Here is a 19273-nt window from a genome sequence, read left to right as displayed (position 1 = left end):
CATGGCCCAGCAGCAAACAGGTAGCAGGAAACGGAAAGCGCCCGCGGTCGAGGCGGGCGCCGGGAGCTCGTCCTCGCAGGGCTTAGCGGCGGCGGACGGAGAGGGGCCTCTGCTACCCAAGAAGCAGAAGCGGCCGGCGACGCGTCGCAGGCTGGTGCACTATCTGAAGGGCCGGGAGGTAGGAGCGAGGGGCCCCGCCGGGCTCCAGGGCTTCGAGGGCGAGCTTCGCGGCTACGCCGTCCAGAGGCTGCCCGAGCTGCTGACGGAGCGCCAGCTGGACCTGGGCACCCTCAACAAGGTGTTCGCGTCACAGTGGCTGAACGCCAGGCAGGTGGTGTGCGGCACCAAGTGTAACACGCTCTTTGTGGTAGACGTGCAGTCAGGCCACATCACGCGCATCCCCCTCATGCGGGACAAGGAGGCCGGGCTGGCCCAGGCCCAACAGGGCTGCGGCATCCATGCCATCGAGCTGAATCCCTCCAAGACGCTTCTGGCCACCGGCGGCGAAAATCCCAACAGCCTGGCCATCTACCAGCTGCCCACCCTGGACCCCCTGTGCCTGGGCGACCGCCATGGCCACAAAGACTGGATCTTTGCCATCGCCTGGCTGAGTGACACCGTAGCCGTGAGCGGCTCCCGCGACGGCACTGTGGCGCTGTGGCGGATGGACCCGGACATTTTCAATGGCAGCATTGCCTGGCACAGCGATGTGGGTCTCCCCGTATATGCCCACATCCGTCCGAAGGATGTGGAGGCCATACCCAGGGCCAGCACCAACCCCAGCAACCGCAAGGTGCGGGCCCTGGCCTTCAGCGGCAAGAACCAGGAGCTGGGAGCGGTGTCCTTAGACGGCTACTTCCACCTGTGGAAAGCCCGGAGCACACTATCCAGGCTCCTGTCCATCAGGCTGCCCTACTGCCGAGAGAATGTGTGCCTGACCTACTGCGATGAGTTGTCCCTCTATGCTGTGGGCTCCCAGTCCCACGTCTCCTTCCTGGATCCTCGCCAGCGCCAGCAGAACATCCGGCCCCTGTGCTCTCGAGAAGGTGGCACAGGCGTGCGGTCTCTGAGCTTCTACCAGCACATCATCACTGTGGGCACCGGCCATGGCTCCCTGCTCTTCTATGACATCCGGGCCCAGAAGTTCCTGGAGGAGAGGGCCTCTGCCAGTCTGGACTCTACGCCAGGGCCCGCAGGGAGGAAGCTCAAGCTTGCCTGTGGCAGAGGCTGGCTCAACCAGGATGACGTCTGGGTGAACTACTTTGGTGGCATGGAAGAGTTCCCCAATGCGCTCTACACCCACTGCTACAACTGGCCCGAGATGAAGCTCTTTGTGGCTGGGGGGCCTCTCCCTTCAGGCCTCCATGGGAACTACGCAGGCCTCTGGAGTTAAGGATGGACGCCTTGTTCTCAAAGTGCACAGGTTTACCTTTCAGTTCCGCCTAACTTTCCTTCTTCAGGCTTCATTTGTGCTTTTAACTTTGTGTGGCTTTTGTCTTCCAGGTGGAACCAGTCCAACTTACGTGTGCTTCGTGTATTAGGCAGAGGAAGAGAAAGCCGGAGCAAGCCAGTGGGAGTGAGAGAGCACAAGTGGTCTTTTCGACAGTCAAAACTTTGGCTTTAAATCTCTCATTCACGTTTCCCAACAGCAGTATATTTTTGCCTTCTCATTCAAAGAGTTTTGGCTAAACCTTAATTGCATTCTGTCTTTCAGTGATTCACATACCCTCCTTCTTTAGGTTGATGCAGTCTTCACTACTATTCAGTACATTAGTTTTATCAATATTGCAATAGTGTTCAGATCTTTTACACATGTTAGATGTGTGGTGTTTTGGGGAAATGTGTGCTACGAAGCATCTTTGGGGTTGTTTTGAGGAACTACCCATCATTTATAGCCTTACTCTAATTAGAAAATGCAGTTCAGGTTCTAGATTGCCACCATTCTACAGTGTCGTACACACTGTTCTGCGGTGTGATTCATTTGGATGTTGGAAACTGAATGTCTATTGTTTGTATATTGTTGATGTGTAAAATGCTTTAAAAATATGTTCTCTTAGTTAGAAATCTTACAATGTTGTTCATACTATTAATCAACAATTTTGGTTATTCAGTAAAACTTTACTATCCTCAGGCCTTCCGTGTTCTTATGTAAAGCCGCTGCATTATGGCCTGCTTTTCTATGCTACAGATTTTCAGAACTAATCAATTCTGGTCTATGTATGTGGTAGGGCAATCAAGGAGGTATTTTTTGGGGTATATGGGGTAAACATCTCTTTAAATTCAGGTAGTTATTTGCAGTGAAAAGCCAGTTGTGGCAGTTGTGCTCAGAGTAGGTGTTGCTGATTTTTTATTACTGTATACATGGATAATTCTGTATTCAGTATGTGATGTGTTGCAGAAAAATAAATAAAATGTGTTCATCATCTTAGCAATTAAGTGGCAGACTTAAGTTCTTAATACTTAAACATATGCTTTCTTTTTTCATTTTTCTTTCTGAGAATGTATTTATCAAAGTCAAAACTTTCTGAGACAGAAGCTGAATCTGAAACATTAGCTATGCAGACATTACTTTGTACATCTCTTTTTGAAAATGAAACTTAATCTTACAAGTTAAAAGATTAAACAACATGTTGAATACGTTATGAAAATATACTTGGTGTAAGTTAGGATGGCTAGGTGTTTTTTTAAAGTTGACTGAACAAATCATTTTTCATTTATACAAATATACAGGTACTTATAACTACTTACATATACAATATATTTGTATATCTGTTTGTATATGTTATTTCCCATGTGAGGAGAAAGCATAGATGTATATCATTTTATATCTGCAGCTATTTCTTATATATTGAACCACATATATTAAGACTTGCCAATTGATCTTTATTTGTGTTTTGTTTTATGTTAATTTAAAATAATTTTAATACAAGCACATGATCAAAAAACAATACAGTATAAAAAGTATACAGTTAAAAGTAAATCTCAAATCCCAGAGTCTCTAGTTTCCAGCCCATAGATTAGCATCAGTATAATTTTTGTCTATACGCATTTAGATTTAGTCTATATATATATATACAAGAACACATGTATGTGTGTATGGAATTTTTATACAAATAATAACATACTGTATGTATCTGTGCTTTTTTAATTACAAAATCTTAGAGATTTTCTTTTATACTTATCTACTTAATTTTATTGCATGCTGCTTTATTGTGTGATTGGAATACACTTGACTTATTCATTACACCTTTGATGATCATTTATGTTGGTTCTGGTTTTCTGTTACTGTAAACTATTCTGCAGTGATTACTTAAATGTATACATCTTTGTGTACAAGCGTAAATATATCTGCAGGATAATTCCTAGAAATGGAATTACTGGTTCAATGAGTAAGTTCATTTTATATTAATAGCCATTGCTAAATCACCTTCCAAAGAGTTCTCACCATCTTAACCTCCTACAAGTAATGGATGAACACCTGCTTTACCACACCCCTGCCAACAGTGTGTCACCAAACTCTGTGCTCTTTGCCAATCTTACATCTACTTGATCTTGATCCTTTCTTTCTAAGCCACTGTGGCTGAGTTAATTCGATTTGTTGTCAGAGTACCAAGTAGGTTCTGAAACAAAGAACAAGAAAATGAGGGCAAGCAATAAAATTGCTGCCACACTGAAGGAAGAGAGTACCCACCATTCAGGCTCATGTACCTGGAGATGGATTACACACAGCTACCTTCCTCAGATACTTAGCTGGACCTAGTAGGTTTCCCTGGTCTATTGCACCCTGGTTTAAATTATATCCAATGTATAAGATGTCACTGAAGAAAATCCAAGAAAGGAGACCACAAAAGTCTGAACTTAGTGGGGTAGGTGTGGAGAGGGAGAAAGTTATTCAAAACAATGAGGGGAAATAAAAGGAACAAACAGTATTTCAAGTGAAGGATGAGGAAACCAAAAAAAAATTAGGTGAACTCTCAGGCTCTGACTTGAATATGAATGAATATTGACACCAAATAAAAATAAAGAAAATAGGCATAGATAGTATGGGGAGAGGATGATCAGTTTAACCTGGGACTTACTGAATTTGAGGTACCTCTGTGACATCAGGAGAACATACCCCGTGAAGAATTGGCTGTGTATCCCAGGATGCAGTTTATCACTTCTGGGAAGGTGAGTGCTATGAAACACTGGGAATCTTGTCCCTTCAGGGAAAAGTAGAACAGAAAAGCATATGAAGGATCTTTAAAACAATGAAAAGAGAGAAAGCCTGCTTCAGTGGCTCACGCCTGTAATCCTAGCATTTTGGGATGCTAAGGTAGGCAGATTGCTTGAGCCCAGGAGTTCCAGAACAGGATGGGGAAAATGGTGAAATCCCATCTCTACAGAAAATACAAAACTTGGCCAGGTGTAGTGGCATGGGCCTGTAGTTTCAGCTCCTTGGGAGGCTGAAGTGGGAGGATGACTTGAACCCAGGAGGTTAAAGTTGCAGTGAGTAGAGATCATGCCACTGCACCCCAGCCTGGGTGACAGAGTGAGACCCTGTCTCAATAAATAAATAAATAAATAAATAAATAAAAGGGAAATTTTTAAAAAGCTGGGATGGGGAAGAAAATGGTAGAGAATGATAGAGGCTTACTCTACACAAATGTTGTGACCTTACTACGAGACGACAATATATCTTTTAATACTAAAATTATAACGATTTTGAGTCTCCACCTAAAAGTCATAAAGGGCAGCTTTTCGCCCAGATAATCTTCCTAAATATTTACCTAGGACTCCTTAATACTGTCCTCATTAGTCCACTAATTAGGCTTTTGAATTGCTCAACTGCTGGTTTCTTCTTGGAGAATGAAAAGTCAGACCTAGCTTACAAAGCAGGGCTTCAGAGTTAGTCATTTCTGGACCATTTATTCTCCTACTCTGAGACGTATCCAGTATTCCCAACACCCAACTGGCACCAGCATCCTTGACAGTCTCACAGCAGTGGAATATCACCTCATCAGCAGCTTCTGCTAGCCCCTGTTTAAGTTCTCACTTCAATACCACAAGTGTAGGCCTCTGCCAATTTTCCCAGTCTTGCAAAAAGCAAAGGAGGTGTCCAGAGGAGGATACTGCTTTCCACAGTATTACAATAAAAAAGCACAAATGCAAATTATTAGAAGCGAGAGAGAAGAAATAATTATAAGCACAGATTTCTTTATTAGACAAATAAATGTAAAATCTGAGTGAAAAAAATCATCAGAAAATACAAATAACTAAACTTTCCAATAAGAAATAAGGAACCAGATCAGACCATTAACTCTAGATATGTGAATATTAGTTTTTTAACGTCTATCTTTTATATCCAAGAATATCATGCACATAAACAGATAATAGACACACAAAGTTGATTATTTTATAAGTAAATTATTTCACATTGTCAAGGAATATCTAAGTTTGAGGTGCTTCCGAGCATAAAGAGAAAATAATTTACTCTTCTTTACAGCAGGCCAGCAAAATATTAACAAATTTGAGTAAAATTGCCAAAAATAAAAGGGACTGATTTGACATAGATATATAGATCAACGCAACTTATCCTTTAAAACCACTGAAGGCAATCCATTAGTTCACCAAATCCGTTAGTTCACCAAATTCGTCCATCAAATTCATTAGTTCACAAAATACTACGGCAAAGTAAAGGTAGTTCCTTGAATTCAAGGAGTCTTCCCTATTGAAAAATCTATTATTTCAATGTATTATAATAAATCAAATTAGAAGACACACATGCTCATATCACTAAGTTATAATAAATGATTTAATAAAACTCTTCCATTGTTTTGGTAAAATTCATAGTAAACTATTTGGAAAAATATTCTTTTTTTTTTTTAACTTTTTATTTCTATAGGTTTTTGAGGAACAGGTGGTGTTTGGTTACACGAGTAAGTTCTTTAGGGGTGATGTGTGAGATTTTGGTGCACCCATCACCCAAGCAGTATACACCGAACCCAATTTGTAGTCCTTTATCACTCACCCCCTTCCCACCCTTTCCCCTGAGTCCCCAAAGTCCCTTGTGTCATTCTTATGCCTTTGCATCCTAATAGCTTAGCTCCCACTTATGAGTGAGAACACATGATGTTTGGTTTTCCATTCCTGAGTTACTTCACTTAGAATAATAGTCTCTAATCCCATCCAGGTTGCTGCGAATGCCATGAATTCATTCCTTTTTATGGCTGAGTAGTATTCCATCATATATATATATCAGTTTTTTTTTTTTATTATACTTTAAGTTCTAGGGTACATGTGCATAACGTGCAGGTTTGTTACATATGTATACTTGTGCCATGTTGGTGTGCTGCACCCATCAACTCGTCAGCACCCATCAATTCATCATTTATATCAGGTATAACTCCCAATGCAATCCCTCCCCCCTCCCCCTTCCCCATGATAAATACTAGAAAACAGAAAATGGTTATATTTATTTGAAGATGATATATGATGGCAGAAATGATAAATTCTAGAAGAAGCAACTGAAAAAGGTTAGGAAAAATAAAATAGTAGTAAAATGTTCAGTTTTGATATTAATATATTAAAAAATCAATACTTTTCTATTTTCACTTCTTTACTCATTCAGCAAATGTTTATTGAATGCTTACCATATATCACACATTATTCTAGCTGCTAGATAGAAATGCTGCATAGAACAACACAAGCAAGCCATGTCCTCATAAGGCTTATAGTCCATTGAGGAGAGAGACAATAAACAGATAAACCAACAAGTGTATAGGTTGTAGGACGGTTATCAATGTTAATAAATAAATCAGTTGAAAGAGAATGGGGGTAGAAAATCAGGTGGGGATGAAATTTTAAATAAAGTGGTTAGTGAAAGTCTGTTTAATAAGTTGACATTTGAGCCGAGATCTGAAGGAAGTGACATAGTAAGTCATGCACCTACATCAGAAAAGAGTGTTCCAGGTGATTAGAAAGAAGTACAGAGGCTTGAGGTGGAACCATGCCTAGCATGTTTCAGGAGCAGAAAGGAGACAAGTATGGCTGGAGTAAAATGAATAAAGAAAGGAGTAGGGTCAGAGAGATAATGGGTGACCACATCATATAGAACTCTGTAGACAATTATAAGAACCTTGGATTTTAATCTGAATGTGTTGAAAGTCCAATGAGGGTTTTTGAGAAGCAATTTGTTGTTAAAATGAAATCTGGTCGCTCTGTAAAGGAGAAAAGACAGAGAAGGAGGGGGATTCGTTAGTAGGTTACTGCAATAATCCAGCTCAACGTTGACAGTGGCTATATGCAACACTAATCAGTTTAAAATGTCAGTGGATCTTGTAGTTCAAAATGGCATACATCTCCTTCTTAAGATCTTATGGAAATGACAGTACATAATAATTAAATTGAATAACTCCATTTCAGTGCTATAAATAAAAAAGGTGCCATAGTCAGATCAGAAATTATGACAACATTCTAGAAAACCAGAAAGTAGATAGGATCTCTTTAACAGATAAAGTTGAGTAGATCTCATTCCTTTTTATGTTTTCATAGTATTCCGTACTGTACATGTACCACATTTTATTTATTCGGTCTACCATTGATGGACAATCAAACTGATTCCACGCCTTTGCTATTGTGAATAGTGCTGCAATGAACATATGCATTCATGTGTCTTTATGATAGAACAACTTAGATTCCTTTGGTTAAATATCCAGTAGTGGAATTGCTAGATCTAAATAATGAGGACACATGGACAAAAAGAGGGGACCAACAGACACTGAGGTCTACTTGAAGGTGGAGGGTGGGAGAAGAAAGAGATTCAGAAAAAAAAAAAAAGGTTGGGTACCATGCTTAGTACTGGGGTGATGAAGTAATCTGTACACCAAACCAAACCCCGGAGTAACTTATCTGCTTGTATAAAAAAAACTACATATGTACTCCTGAACCTAAAATAAAAAGTAAAATGTTAAAAAAAAACAAAACTGAGTAGAGTTATCACAAGCCTAAGAAACGACTGTGAGAATGCTGCCTTTTAGATGGGAGCCTAAGTTCTCTTAGGAGAACTTCTCCATGAAGTTCTCTTCATGGAGAACTTCTCCCAATGGCTCCAAGCTATGATTTAGCAAAAATTGATAGCAGAAGTGGTTTTTGAAGTGGAAAGCACGACTAGAGGACTGTCCATGAATGGGCTTGGTTAGTTAGTTTGGGTAAGTACCCAAACAATGGAATACTATACAGTTGTTAAAATACTGGTGCTAGGTCTTTATGTACTGACAAGAAGTGTCCTTGATATTACTGTCACATGAAATAATTGCAAACCAAATACATATTATAATTCCATTTTTGTTTAAGATACTAGAAGGAGGAGAGGAAGAAGCATACAGTATACGTACAAATATATGCAAAAGTATTATCAGTATGTTTCTCTAAGGGATAAAGTAACAGTGAACTTTCTTAATATTCAATCTATTTATATAATGTTTAAACAGTCTAAATAACATGCATTTATTTAGTAAACAAAAGGGAAAGTAAAACAGGGAAGACACATTTTAAAAGGCTGATTGGGATGGGAAAGAGATGAGGGAGAAGAAAGGTGTGATTTTTTGTGTTGAACGTAGCATGGAGTTGAAATAGACTAAAACTGAGAAAGTGTTATCTTTATGCAATATGGAAGTTCATGGAGGTCTTTTGCCAGAGTAATTGCAGTTGTGATCAGCTGCATTGTTTCTCCCCAAGAGGGGATAAATAATTCAGTGTTTCTCAAGATTGACCATGGAACCCTTTTTCCCATGAACATCTGACAGGGCTGTGATTTTCTTTCTTCTCAGCTCCTCAAACAGGTTGATTTTAGAGAAACAGTGTGAGAGTTACATAAGCACTGCATCACAGCGTCTGTACTATAATGAAATAAATTTTCCTGAATCAAATGTGGAGCAAAGAGAAGACATGAACCTACACCTACAAATTTCAATAATCCATGTTGTTCTTCAAGCTTTCCTGATACATATATCTAGCAATTCACAGCCAGAAGCTAATTTGAAAAACCTGTAATACGAGAGATTTCCATGTTTTTTGATATTCATCTTATCTGAAATATTTCTGTTTAGTATATTCACATAATTTTGAGTTTTGACACCAAAATGTCCATTAAACTTATGTACTCCAAAATTCCCAGCTATAATTCTAGAGGTGGAGAGGGAGACAGTATTAGTTGTAAAATAGGCCAAGGTGTATTCTTAGTCAGTCATTGCTATCACACATAAATCCATTCCCATCTCTGAGGTCCTGAGCTGACAATAAAGCCAGTCCAACATTGTATTAATATAACCTCTGAAAAAAATGGGACTCTTAGTTTTATAATATATAGGGGATGAGGAGAAAAATAATAACTCAGAACTCAGCAAATGTATATTGGGTGCGTAGGAAGAGAGAGTGAAAACATATTTTATAAATTCTTCTATTCTCAATATTAAAAATTGAGCACTGTTAGTACATGGAAGCAAATTTGCTGCGCATACTTCCCTAGTGTTATACAGAGGAGTTATTTAATCTAGACATTATCATTTACAAAGGGTTAAAATCAATGTATGAGTCTTCAATTAAATGTCACAAATATTCAAACAGTTGGAATATAAGACTAAATAGATGCAATACCTAAAATTGCTCATTTGTCTTGCTTTTCACTAGTTTTATCCAGTAACTAATCATAATGTTGGCACACGCCATAATAGCTGGTTGATGTAGCTGGAAGTAGGTGAGTCAATTCATTGAGAAAGAATCATTCAAACCAGCGATTTAGACTCATGTGGACAGCACCACCAATTAAGTAACAGAATAAACTCCCTCCCTCAACCCATCTAGCTGTTTTGACTTTGCAACCTGAAAATATAATATTGTTCTGGAAAGCCAAATATATATTTCCTATAGAATCAGATAAAAGTCTGAGATCATTGATGAAATAATCTCCTTTGTAAAAGGCAATTCCATAAGCATTGGAGCAGAGACATGATGATAGGATCAGAAACTTCTGCTTAGAAGGGACATTAGATAAAGATATATATTTGACTTTCAAAATCTCAATTAAATAATGATAAATGTGTCATTCATACGTGTGTGTGTGTGTGTGTGTGTGTGTGTAGTAGTAGTAGTAGTAGTAGTAGTAGTAGTATCCGGTGTTTTATCTTCACCTACAAAGGAATTTTATTTTATGCCTCTTTACTGGGGTCTCTATCTTTATATGAGTGTTTACATATATAAACACATTCATCTAGACAGAGATAAATGGTTTTCAATGTAAGGAATTAAAGGTAATGTCTTATTAAAATCTTGAATCTTCTTGGTTTTACTTTATAATTCTCTGTGAGTGACTTAATCTCAAAATGAAAAACACAAGTCAAACTAATGGCAAAGTACTACAGTCACCTAGAGCATCTGTTATTGTTGTATTTTTTCGCAATTTGCTGAACTGAGTATTGAGTAATGAATAAGTATATTTAAACATTTAAAATTTACAAACTAAAAGCCATGTAAAAACCAAGCCTTCATTTTATCTCAAGCTTTTGGGTTGCTTCTCAGATGAAAGCAATTAGTCTGACATTGTAAATGTCAACCATCATGGTACAAGGTCTATACTGTGCATTACGTAGTGCTTATGGTAAATCAGATGGGATAAGTAACTACTCTTCAGAATTTGGACTGCCAATTAAACTTCTTTTAGAGAAAAAAAACTGGTACATCAATCTGACAATTTATCTTTTCTTGTTAGTTTGTGCTACAGACTATATGGCCAAGAGCAGGATTAATAAATGATGAAATTGTATAGATCTATAAAAACCTTTAAAAATCATCTAGTCGAGCACTTATTTTTAAGGATGAAGATATTTTATAGCGGTAATTGTAAGCATGGTTCCTGACATTTAAAATATTTAAAATAATAAAATATGCATGCAATTTAACAAAAACTCATGTTTCTACCATATAGAATTAACGATCACTTAGTCTTTTTCATATGAAGAAAGAAACTAAAATCATGTATAAAGTTAAAACCCCCTTTGGGCATCATAAGTTTCCTTCTCACCTGTCTTGAGGCAAGAAGTGACCATTAAGACTTCAGCGAGCATCTGTCTATTTCATGTTTTATACTGTCATATATTTATAGTTTCTTAACAAAAACTTTTACAGTGTTTACCATGCGCCTGGCACAGTTATTAACGTGTTCCAAACATTTACTTATTTAATCCTCATAGTAGCCTACATTTTACAAATGACTATTTTACAAAGGAGTAATTAAACAACTTGCCCAAGGACACAGAGCTAATATGAAAACTACACTTTGCCCACAGATCTCTGCAACCAGTGGATCAGGAGGTCCGCTCCTAAGCCCATGCCACCAGGGCCTTGGGTCCCAAGCACAGAGCTGTGCAGACTCACCGCAGCTACTTTGGTGGGCAGCAGCTGGGGCAGGCACTGAGACACAGGACTTTTTGCATACTTTAGCACCTAGAACTCTGGTGAGGCAGGAAATCCGTACACTTCCGTGGGAAGGGGGCTGAAGCCAGGAAGCCAAGCGATTTCGCTCAGCAGGCCCCACTCCCACGGAACCCCACAAGCTAAAACCCACTGGCTTGGAATCCCCACCGGCCAGTGCAGCACGCTGGAGACTGCCTAAGAAGACCGAGTTCTGGTGTGGGTGGGGGGGGAGGGGCAGCTGCCATCACAGCCATTCCAGTCAGCAGCTTTCCCCTGCTTCTGGTGCCAGTGAGGCTGAGTGGTTTGGAACAGGATCAATTCCCCACAGCGCAGAATAGCAGCTGTGACAGTTTGTGGCCAGAATGCTTCTTTAAGCGGGACCCTGACCCATTCCTTCTCACTGGGCAGAGGCTCCCTGTGGGATTTTCGGCATCCCCAGCCTGGGGTTTATGGACAGATCTCTGATTTCCCTGAGGGAAACCCCTAGGAGAAGGGGCAGCCAGAGTATCATGGATGAGCAGTGTTAGTCTTTTCCGCCTGCCAGCTCTGGAGAGTTAGGGCAGACAAGACAAGGAGGATTCTCCCCAGTGCAGCACACCCACTCCTATGAGTGACAATCAGGCTGCTTATTTAAGTGAGTCCCTGATCCCGTTCCTCCTGACTGGTTGAGACCCTCCAACAGGGTTCATCAGACACCTCATACAGGAGTGTTCCAGCCAGCATCAGATTGGTGCCCCTCAGTGAAAGAGCTCTCAGAGTAAAGAGCAAGCTTCAAACGTTGCTGTTCTGCAGCCTCCACTGGTGATACCTCCAGGGGCGGAACGGACTCAGGCAAATAGGATCTGGAGTCGACCCCCAGCAAACTGCAGCAGCCCTACAGAAGAGGGGCCTAGCTGCAAAAAAAAAAAAAAAAAAGCAACAACAACGTCACTGAAAAAGACTCCAAGAAACCCCATCCAAAGGTCAGCATCCTCAAAGATCAAAGGTAGATACATCCATAAAGATTAGAAAGAATCAACACAAAAGCACTGAAAACTCAAAAAGCCAGAGTACCTCTTCTCCTTCAGATTATGGCAACATGTCTCCAACAAGGTCACAGAACTGATATAAGGCTGAGATGGATGAATCAACAGAAGTAGGCTTCAGAAGATGGGTAATAAACTTTGCTGAGCTAAAGCAGAATGTTCTAACCCATTGCAAAGGAGCTAAGAACCATAATAAAACATTACAGGAGCTGTTAACCAGAATAAACAGTTTAAGAAGGAAAATAAATGACCTGGTCTAGCTGAAAAACACAACATGAGAACTTCACAATGTAAACCTAAGTATCACTAGCTGAATAGACCAAGCAGAAAAAAAGAATATCAGAGTTTGAAGACTATATTGCTGAAATAAGGCATACAAAATTAGAGAAAAAAAGAATGAAAAGAAACAAAATCTTCAATAATTATGAGATTATGTAAAAAGGCTGAACCTACAACTGATTGAGGTACCTGAAAGAAACAGGGAGAATGGAATCAAGTTGGAAAACACATTTCAGGATATAATCCAGGAGAACTCCCCCAAACTAACAAGACAAACCAATATTCAAATTCAAGAAATCCAGAGAACTCCATTAAGATACTACATGAGAAGATCAACTCCAAGACACATAATTACTAGATTAACTCCAAGACACATAATTGTTAGATTATCCAAGGTAGAAATGTAGGCAAAAATTTTAAAGGCAGCCAGAGAGAAAGGCCAGGTCACCTACAAAGGGAAACCTATTAGAACTCACAGCAGATATCCAAGTGGAAACCTTACAAGCCAGAAGAGATTGGGGGCCAGTATTCAACATTCTTAAAGAAAAGAATTTCCATACCAGAATTTCATATTCAGCCAAATTAAGCTTCATAAGTAAAGGAGAAATAAAGCCTATTTCAGACAAGAAAATGCTGAGGGAATTTGTCACCACCAGGCCTACCCTGCAAGAGACCCAGAAGGAAGCACTAAATATGGAAAGGAAAAACCATTATCAGCCACTACAAAAGCACACTGAAGTACATAGACCAGTGACACTTGAAGCAACTACATTAACAAGTCTGCAAAATAACCAGCTAGCATTAAGATGACAGGATCAAATTCACACATAACAATATTAACCTTAAATTTAAATAGGCTAAATACCCCAAATAAAAGACACAGAATGGCAAGCTGGATAAAGAGTCAAGAGCTGTCGCTGTTTTTTGTTCCAGAGACCCATCTAATATACAAAGACACACTTAAACTGAAAATAGAGAGATGGAGGAAAATTTACCAAACAAATGAAAAACAGAAAAAAGCAGGGGTAGCAATTCTAGTTTCTGAAATATCGGATTTTAAACCAACAAAGATCAGAAAAGACAAAGAAGGTCATTGCATAATGGTAAAGGGGTCAATTCAACAAGAAAAGCTAATTATCCTAAATATATGCACACCCAATAAAGGAACACCCAAATTTATCAAACAAGTTCTTAGGGACCTACAAAGAGACTTAGACTTGACAAAATAATAGTGGGTGACTTTAACACCCCACTATCAACATTAGATCATTGAGACAGAAAATTAACAAAGATATTCAGGACTTGAACTCAGCTCTGGATCAAGCGCACCTAAATAAGTCTCTACAAAACTCTCCACCTATAAACAACAGAATACACATTCTCAGTGCCACATGGCACTTACTCTAAAACTGATCACATAATTGGAAGTAAATCACTCCTCAGCAAATGCAAAAGGACTGAAATCATAACAGTCTCTCAGAACACAGCACAATCAAATTAGCACTCAAGATTAGGAAACTTACTCAAAAGCGCACATTTACATAAAAATGAACAACCTGCTCCTGAATGACTCCTGTATAAATAATGAAATTCAAGCAGATATCAAGAAGTTCTTTGAGGCTAATGACAGCAAAGCGACAATGTACCAGAATCTCTGGGACGCAGCTAAAGCAGTGTTAAGAGGGAAATTTATAACACTAAATCCCACCTCTAAAAGCTAGAAATATCTCAAATTGACACCCTAACATCACAATTAAAGAAGCTACAGATCCAAGAGCAAACAAACCCCAAAGCTAGCAGAAGACAGGAAATAACCAATAACAGAGTAGAACTGAAGGAAATAGAGACACAAGAAACCCTTAAAAAAATCAAAGAATCCAGGAGTTGTTTTTCTTTAAATAATAAAATAGATAGATCGCTAGCTAGAAAAATGAAAAAGAGAGAAGAAACAAATAGATACAATTAAAAAATGATAAAGGAGATATCACCACTGACTCCACATAAATAAAAACTACCATCAGAGAATACTGTAAACACATCTATGCACACAAACTAGAAAATCTAAAAGAAATAATAAATTCCTGGACACATAAACTCCCCCAAGGCTGAACCAGGAAGAAGTTGAATCCCTGAATAGACCAATAACAAGTTCTGAAATTGAGGCAGTAATAAATAGCCTACCAAAAAAAATTGCTTAAGACCAAACAGATTTACAGCTGCAGTCTACCAGAGGTACAAGAGGAGCTGATACTCTTTCTTCTGAAACTATTCCAAACAATTGAAAAGGAAGGACTTCTCCCTAACTCATTTTATGATTTCGGCATCATCCTGATACCAAAACCTGACAGAGTTACAACAACAACAAAAACTTCAGGCCAATATCCCTGATGAACATCAATGCAAAAATCCTCAATTAAATAACTGGCGAACCAAACCCAGCAGCATATCAAAAGGCTTATCCACTACAATCAAGTCAGCTTCATCCCAGGGATGTCAGGCTAGTTCAACATATGCAAACCAATAAATGTAATTCGTCACATAAACAGAACTAAAGACAGAAATCATATGTTTATCTCCATAGACACAGAAAAGACCTTCAATACATTTCAACATCCCTTAATGTTAAAAACTCTCAATAACCTAATAACCTAGGTATTGAAGGAGCATATCTCAAAATAATAAGAGCCATTTATGGCAAACCCACAGCCAATTTCATACTGAAATATGCAAAAGCTGGAAACATCCCCCTTGAAAACTAGCACAAGAAAAGGATGCCCTCACTCACCACTCATATTCAGCATAGTTTTGGGAGTTCTGGCCAAGGCAAACAGGCAAGAGAAAGAAATAAAGGGTATTCAAATAGGAAGAGAGAAAATCAAATTGTTTTTGTTTGCAGATGACATGATCCTATATCTAGAAAACCTCACCATCTCAGCCCAAAAGTTTCTTAAGCTGATAAGCAACTTCAGTGATGTCTCAGGATACAAAATCAATGTGCAAAGCATTCCTATACATCAACAACAGACAAGCAGAGTGCCAAATGTTGTATAAATTCCCATTGACAATTGCCATAAAGACAATAAAATACCTAAGAATACAGCTAACGAAGGAAGTGAAGAATCTCTTCCAGGAGAACTACAAACCACTGCTCAAGGAAATCACAGAGGACACAAACAAATGGAAAAACATTCCATGCTCATGGATAGGAAGAATCAATGTCGTGAAAATGGCCATACTGCCCAAAGTAATGTATAGATTCAATGCTATTCTCATTAAACTACCATTGGCATTCCTCACAGAATTAGAAGAAATTATTTTAAAATTTATATGGAACCAAAAAAGGGCTTGTATAGCCAAAACAGTCCAAAGCAAAAAGAACAAAGCTGGAGGCATCACACTCCCTGGCTTTAAACTAAACTACAAGGCTATAGTAACCAAAATAGCATGATATTGGTACAAAAAGAGAAACATAGACCAATGGAACACAATAGAGAACTCAAAAATAAGACCACACAACTACAACTGTGTGATCTTTGACACACCTGACAAAAACAAGCAATGGGGAAAGGAATCCCTATTTAATAAACGGTGCTGGGAGATCTGGCTAGGCATTTGAATAAAATTAAAACTGGGCCCCTCTCTTACACCTCATACAATAATTAAGATGGATTATAGAATTAAATTTAAACCCTAAACTATAAAATCCCTAAAATAAAATCTAGGCAATACCAGTCAGGACATAGGCACAGGCAAAGGTTCCATGATAAAAATGTCAAAAACAATTATAACAAAAGCAAAAATCAACAAATGGGATCTCATTAAACTAAAGGTTTTCTGCACAGCAAAAGAAACTCTCACCAGAGCAAACAGAAAATTTTTTCATTCTATTCATCTGACAAAGGTCCAATATCCAGTATCTACATGGGACTCAACCAATTTACAAGTGAAAAACAAACAATCCCATTAAAAAGCGGGCAAAGGACATGAACAGACACTTCTCAAAAGAAGACATTTGTGTCGCCAACAAACATATGAAAAAAAGCTCAACATCACTGATTATTAGAGAAATGCAAATCAAAACAACAGTGAGATACCATCTCACACCAGTCTGAATGGCAATTATTAAAATGTCAAGAAACAACAGCTGACAGTGAGGCTACAGAGAAATACGAGTGCTTTTACTCTGTCGGTGGGAGTGTAAATTAGTTCTACCATTGTGGAAGACAGTGTGGCAATTCCTTAAATATCTAGAACTGGCAATACCATTTGACCCAGCAATCTCATTACTGTGTATATACCCAGAGGAATATAAATCATTCTCTTACAAAGACACATGCACATATATGTACATTGCAGCACTATTCATAATAACAAAGACATAAATCAACCCAAATGCCCATCAATGATTGATTGGATAAAGAAAATGTGGTACATATACACCATGGAATACTATGCAGCCAAAAAAAGGATTGAGATCATGTCCTTTGCAGGGACATGGATGGAGCTGGAAGCCATTACCCTCAGGAAACTAACACAGGTATGGAAAACAAAACATTCTGTTCTCACTTATAAGTGGGAGCTGAACAATGAGAACACATGGAGACAGGGAGGGGAAAAACACACACTGGGGCCTGTTTGGGGGTGGTGGGGGCAGGGAGAGCATTAGGAAAAATAGCTAATGCATGCTGGGCTTAATACTAGGTGATGAGTTGATGGGTGCAGCAAACCACCATGGCACTCGGTTACCTATGTAACAAACCTGCACATCTTGCACATGTGCTCAGAACTTAAAATAAAAACACAATTTTAATAAAAATAAAACAAAAAGTGTGTGGCACCTCATGCACTCTCTTCCTGATGTTTCTTCTTTGGCCATTGAGGTGCCTGCTCCTGTTTCACCTTCCACTATGAGTAAAATCTCTCTGAGACCTCTCAAGAAGCAGATGACATTACACTTCCTGTACAGCCTTCGGAACTGTGAGTCAATTAAACTTGTTTTCTTATAAATCAGTCAGTATCAGGTACTTCTTTATAGCACTGCAAAAATGGACTGATGCAAAATGTTTTCTTTCTACATCAACTTTCACCACTTCACCATAAAGATATTCTATCACTGAAGAACAATCCGAGAAAAAAAAAAAAAAAAAAAACCATGATTGAGTTAAGGAAATAGCTAATTGTGTATTTCATTGCTTTTCCATAAAATCTATCTTGACTACAATTTTACTAATCATCACAGCTGCCACTGTCAAAACAAGCATGCATTATTTCTTAATTCCATTTCTCCAGGCAATTGTGCTTGCTACACAATTATATATTTGCTATGCTTTGCAAATATATAATAGAAGAATGTACATCTTTGGAAAATAGTGACAAGAGGAACTTGTAGATTACAAATTTGCCTGCTGAAGTAAAAGTCACATGTATCATTGGTTATTTCTTCAATATGACTATAGCACTAGCATCATGTGTTAAGTGTATTTTTCTACATGAAATAAATGTTGACATTTTTATTAAGCAATATAACAAGAATTACAGATATTATACTTATGATAGTGACTATTAACATGTTCAAACCTGTGGTGAGTATACTTTTGTCAATGATTCCCATATTTTAACTAAGTGACTATTAGTAGAGATTAAAAGGAACTCCCATATGTTGGTATCCATTAAAAAACAAGTTTATTCAATCTAAACTGAAGAAGAGAGAAACACAAAAGTTCCTTCAAAAGATCAATGAATCCAGGAGCAAAAATCTTCTCTTATTCTGTAGGTTGTCTGTTTTCTCTGTTGATACTTTCTTTTGCTGTGAAGAAGTTCTTCAGTTTAATTAGTTTTCATTTCTCAATTTTTGCTTGTGTTGCAATTGCTTTTGGTGTTTGGTCATGAAATGTTTGCCTGTGCCTATGTCCTAAATGGTATTGCCTAGGTTGTCTTCCAGGGTTTTCATAGTTTTGGGCACTACATTAAAGTATTTGATCCATCTTTAGTTGATTTTTGTATAAAGTGTAAGTAAGGGGCCCAGTTTCAATCATCTCCATATGGCTAGCCAGTTCTCCCAGCACCATTTATTGAATAGGGAATCCTTTCCCTATTGCTTGTGTTTTGTAGGTTTGTTGAAAATCAGATAGTTGTACATGTGCAGTCTTATTTCTGGGTTCTCTGCTCTGTTTCATTGGTGTATGTGTCTATTTTTGTATCAGTATTATGCTGTTTGGTTACTGTAGCCCTGTAGTATATCTTGAAGCCGGGTAGCGTGGTGCCTCCTACTTTGTTCTTTTTGCTTAGGATTGCTCTGGTTATTCAGGCTCTTTTTTTGGTTCACACGAATTTTAAAAGAGTTTTTCTCTAGTTCTGTGAAGAATGTCAGTGGCAGTTTTATAGGAATAGTATTGAATCGGCAAATTGCTGATATGGTTTGGCTGTGTCCCCACCCAAATCTCATCTTGAATTCTCACGTGTTGTGGGAGGGACCAGGTTGGAGGTAATTGAATTATGGGGGCAGGTCTTTCCTGTGC

At 38.6% G+C, this 19273-nt stretch overlaps 1 protein-coding gene across 1 annotated transcript; it reads left to right on the top strand.

Moving 5' to 3' along the window:
* On the top strand, nt 1–1558 carry DCAF12L2 (DDB1 and CUL4 associated factor 12-like 2). The gene has a single exon (XM_011936961.1). It carries the CDS (start codon nt 2–4, stop codon nt 1391–1393), a length of 1392 nt encoding a protein of 463 aa, XP_011792351.1. The 5' UTR covers nt 1; the 3' UTR covers nt 1394–1558.
* The last annotated feature ends 17715 nt before the right edge of the window (nt 1559–19273 follow it).

Source organism: Colobus angolensis, unplaced genomic scaffold (genome assembly GCF_000951035.1).
Source record: "Colobus angolensis palliatus isolate OR3802 unplaced genomic scaffold, Cang.pa_1.0 Scaffold159, whole genome shotgun sequence".
NCBI lineage: Eukaryota > Metazoa > Chordata > Mammalia > Primates > Cercopithecidae > Colobus > Colobus angolensis.
Note: the sequence above shows the minus strand (reverse complement) of the source record. Positions and strands in the feature narration are given on the sequence as shown.

Bases quoted from the DNA above. Each gene is read 5' to 3' on its own strand.
- DCAF12L2 (XM_011936961.1), top strand. From the start codon at position 2: ATGGCCCAGCAGCAAACAGGTAGCAGGAAACGGAAAGCGCCCGCGGTC.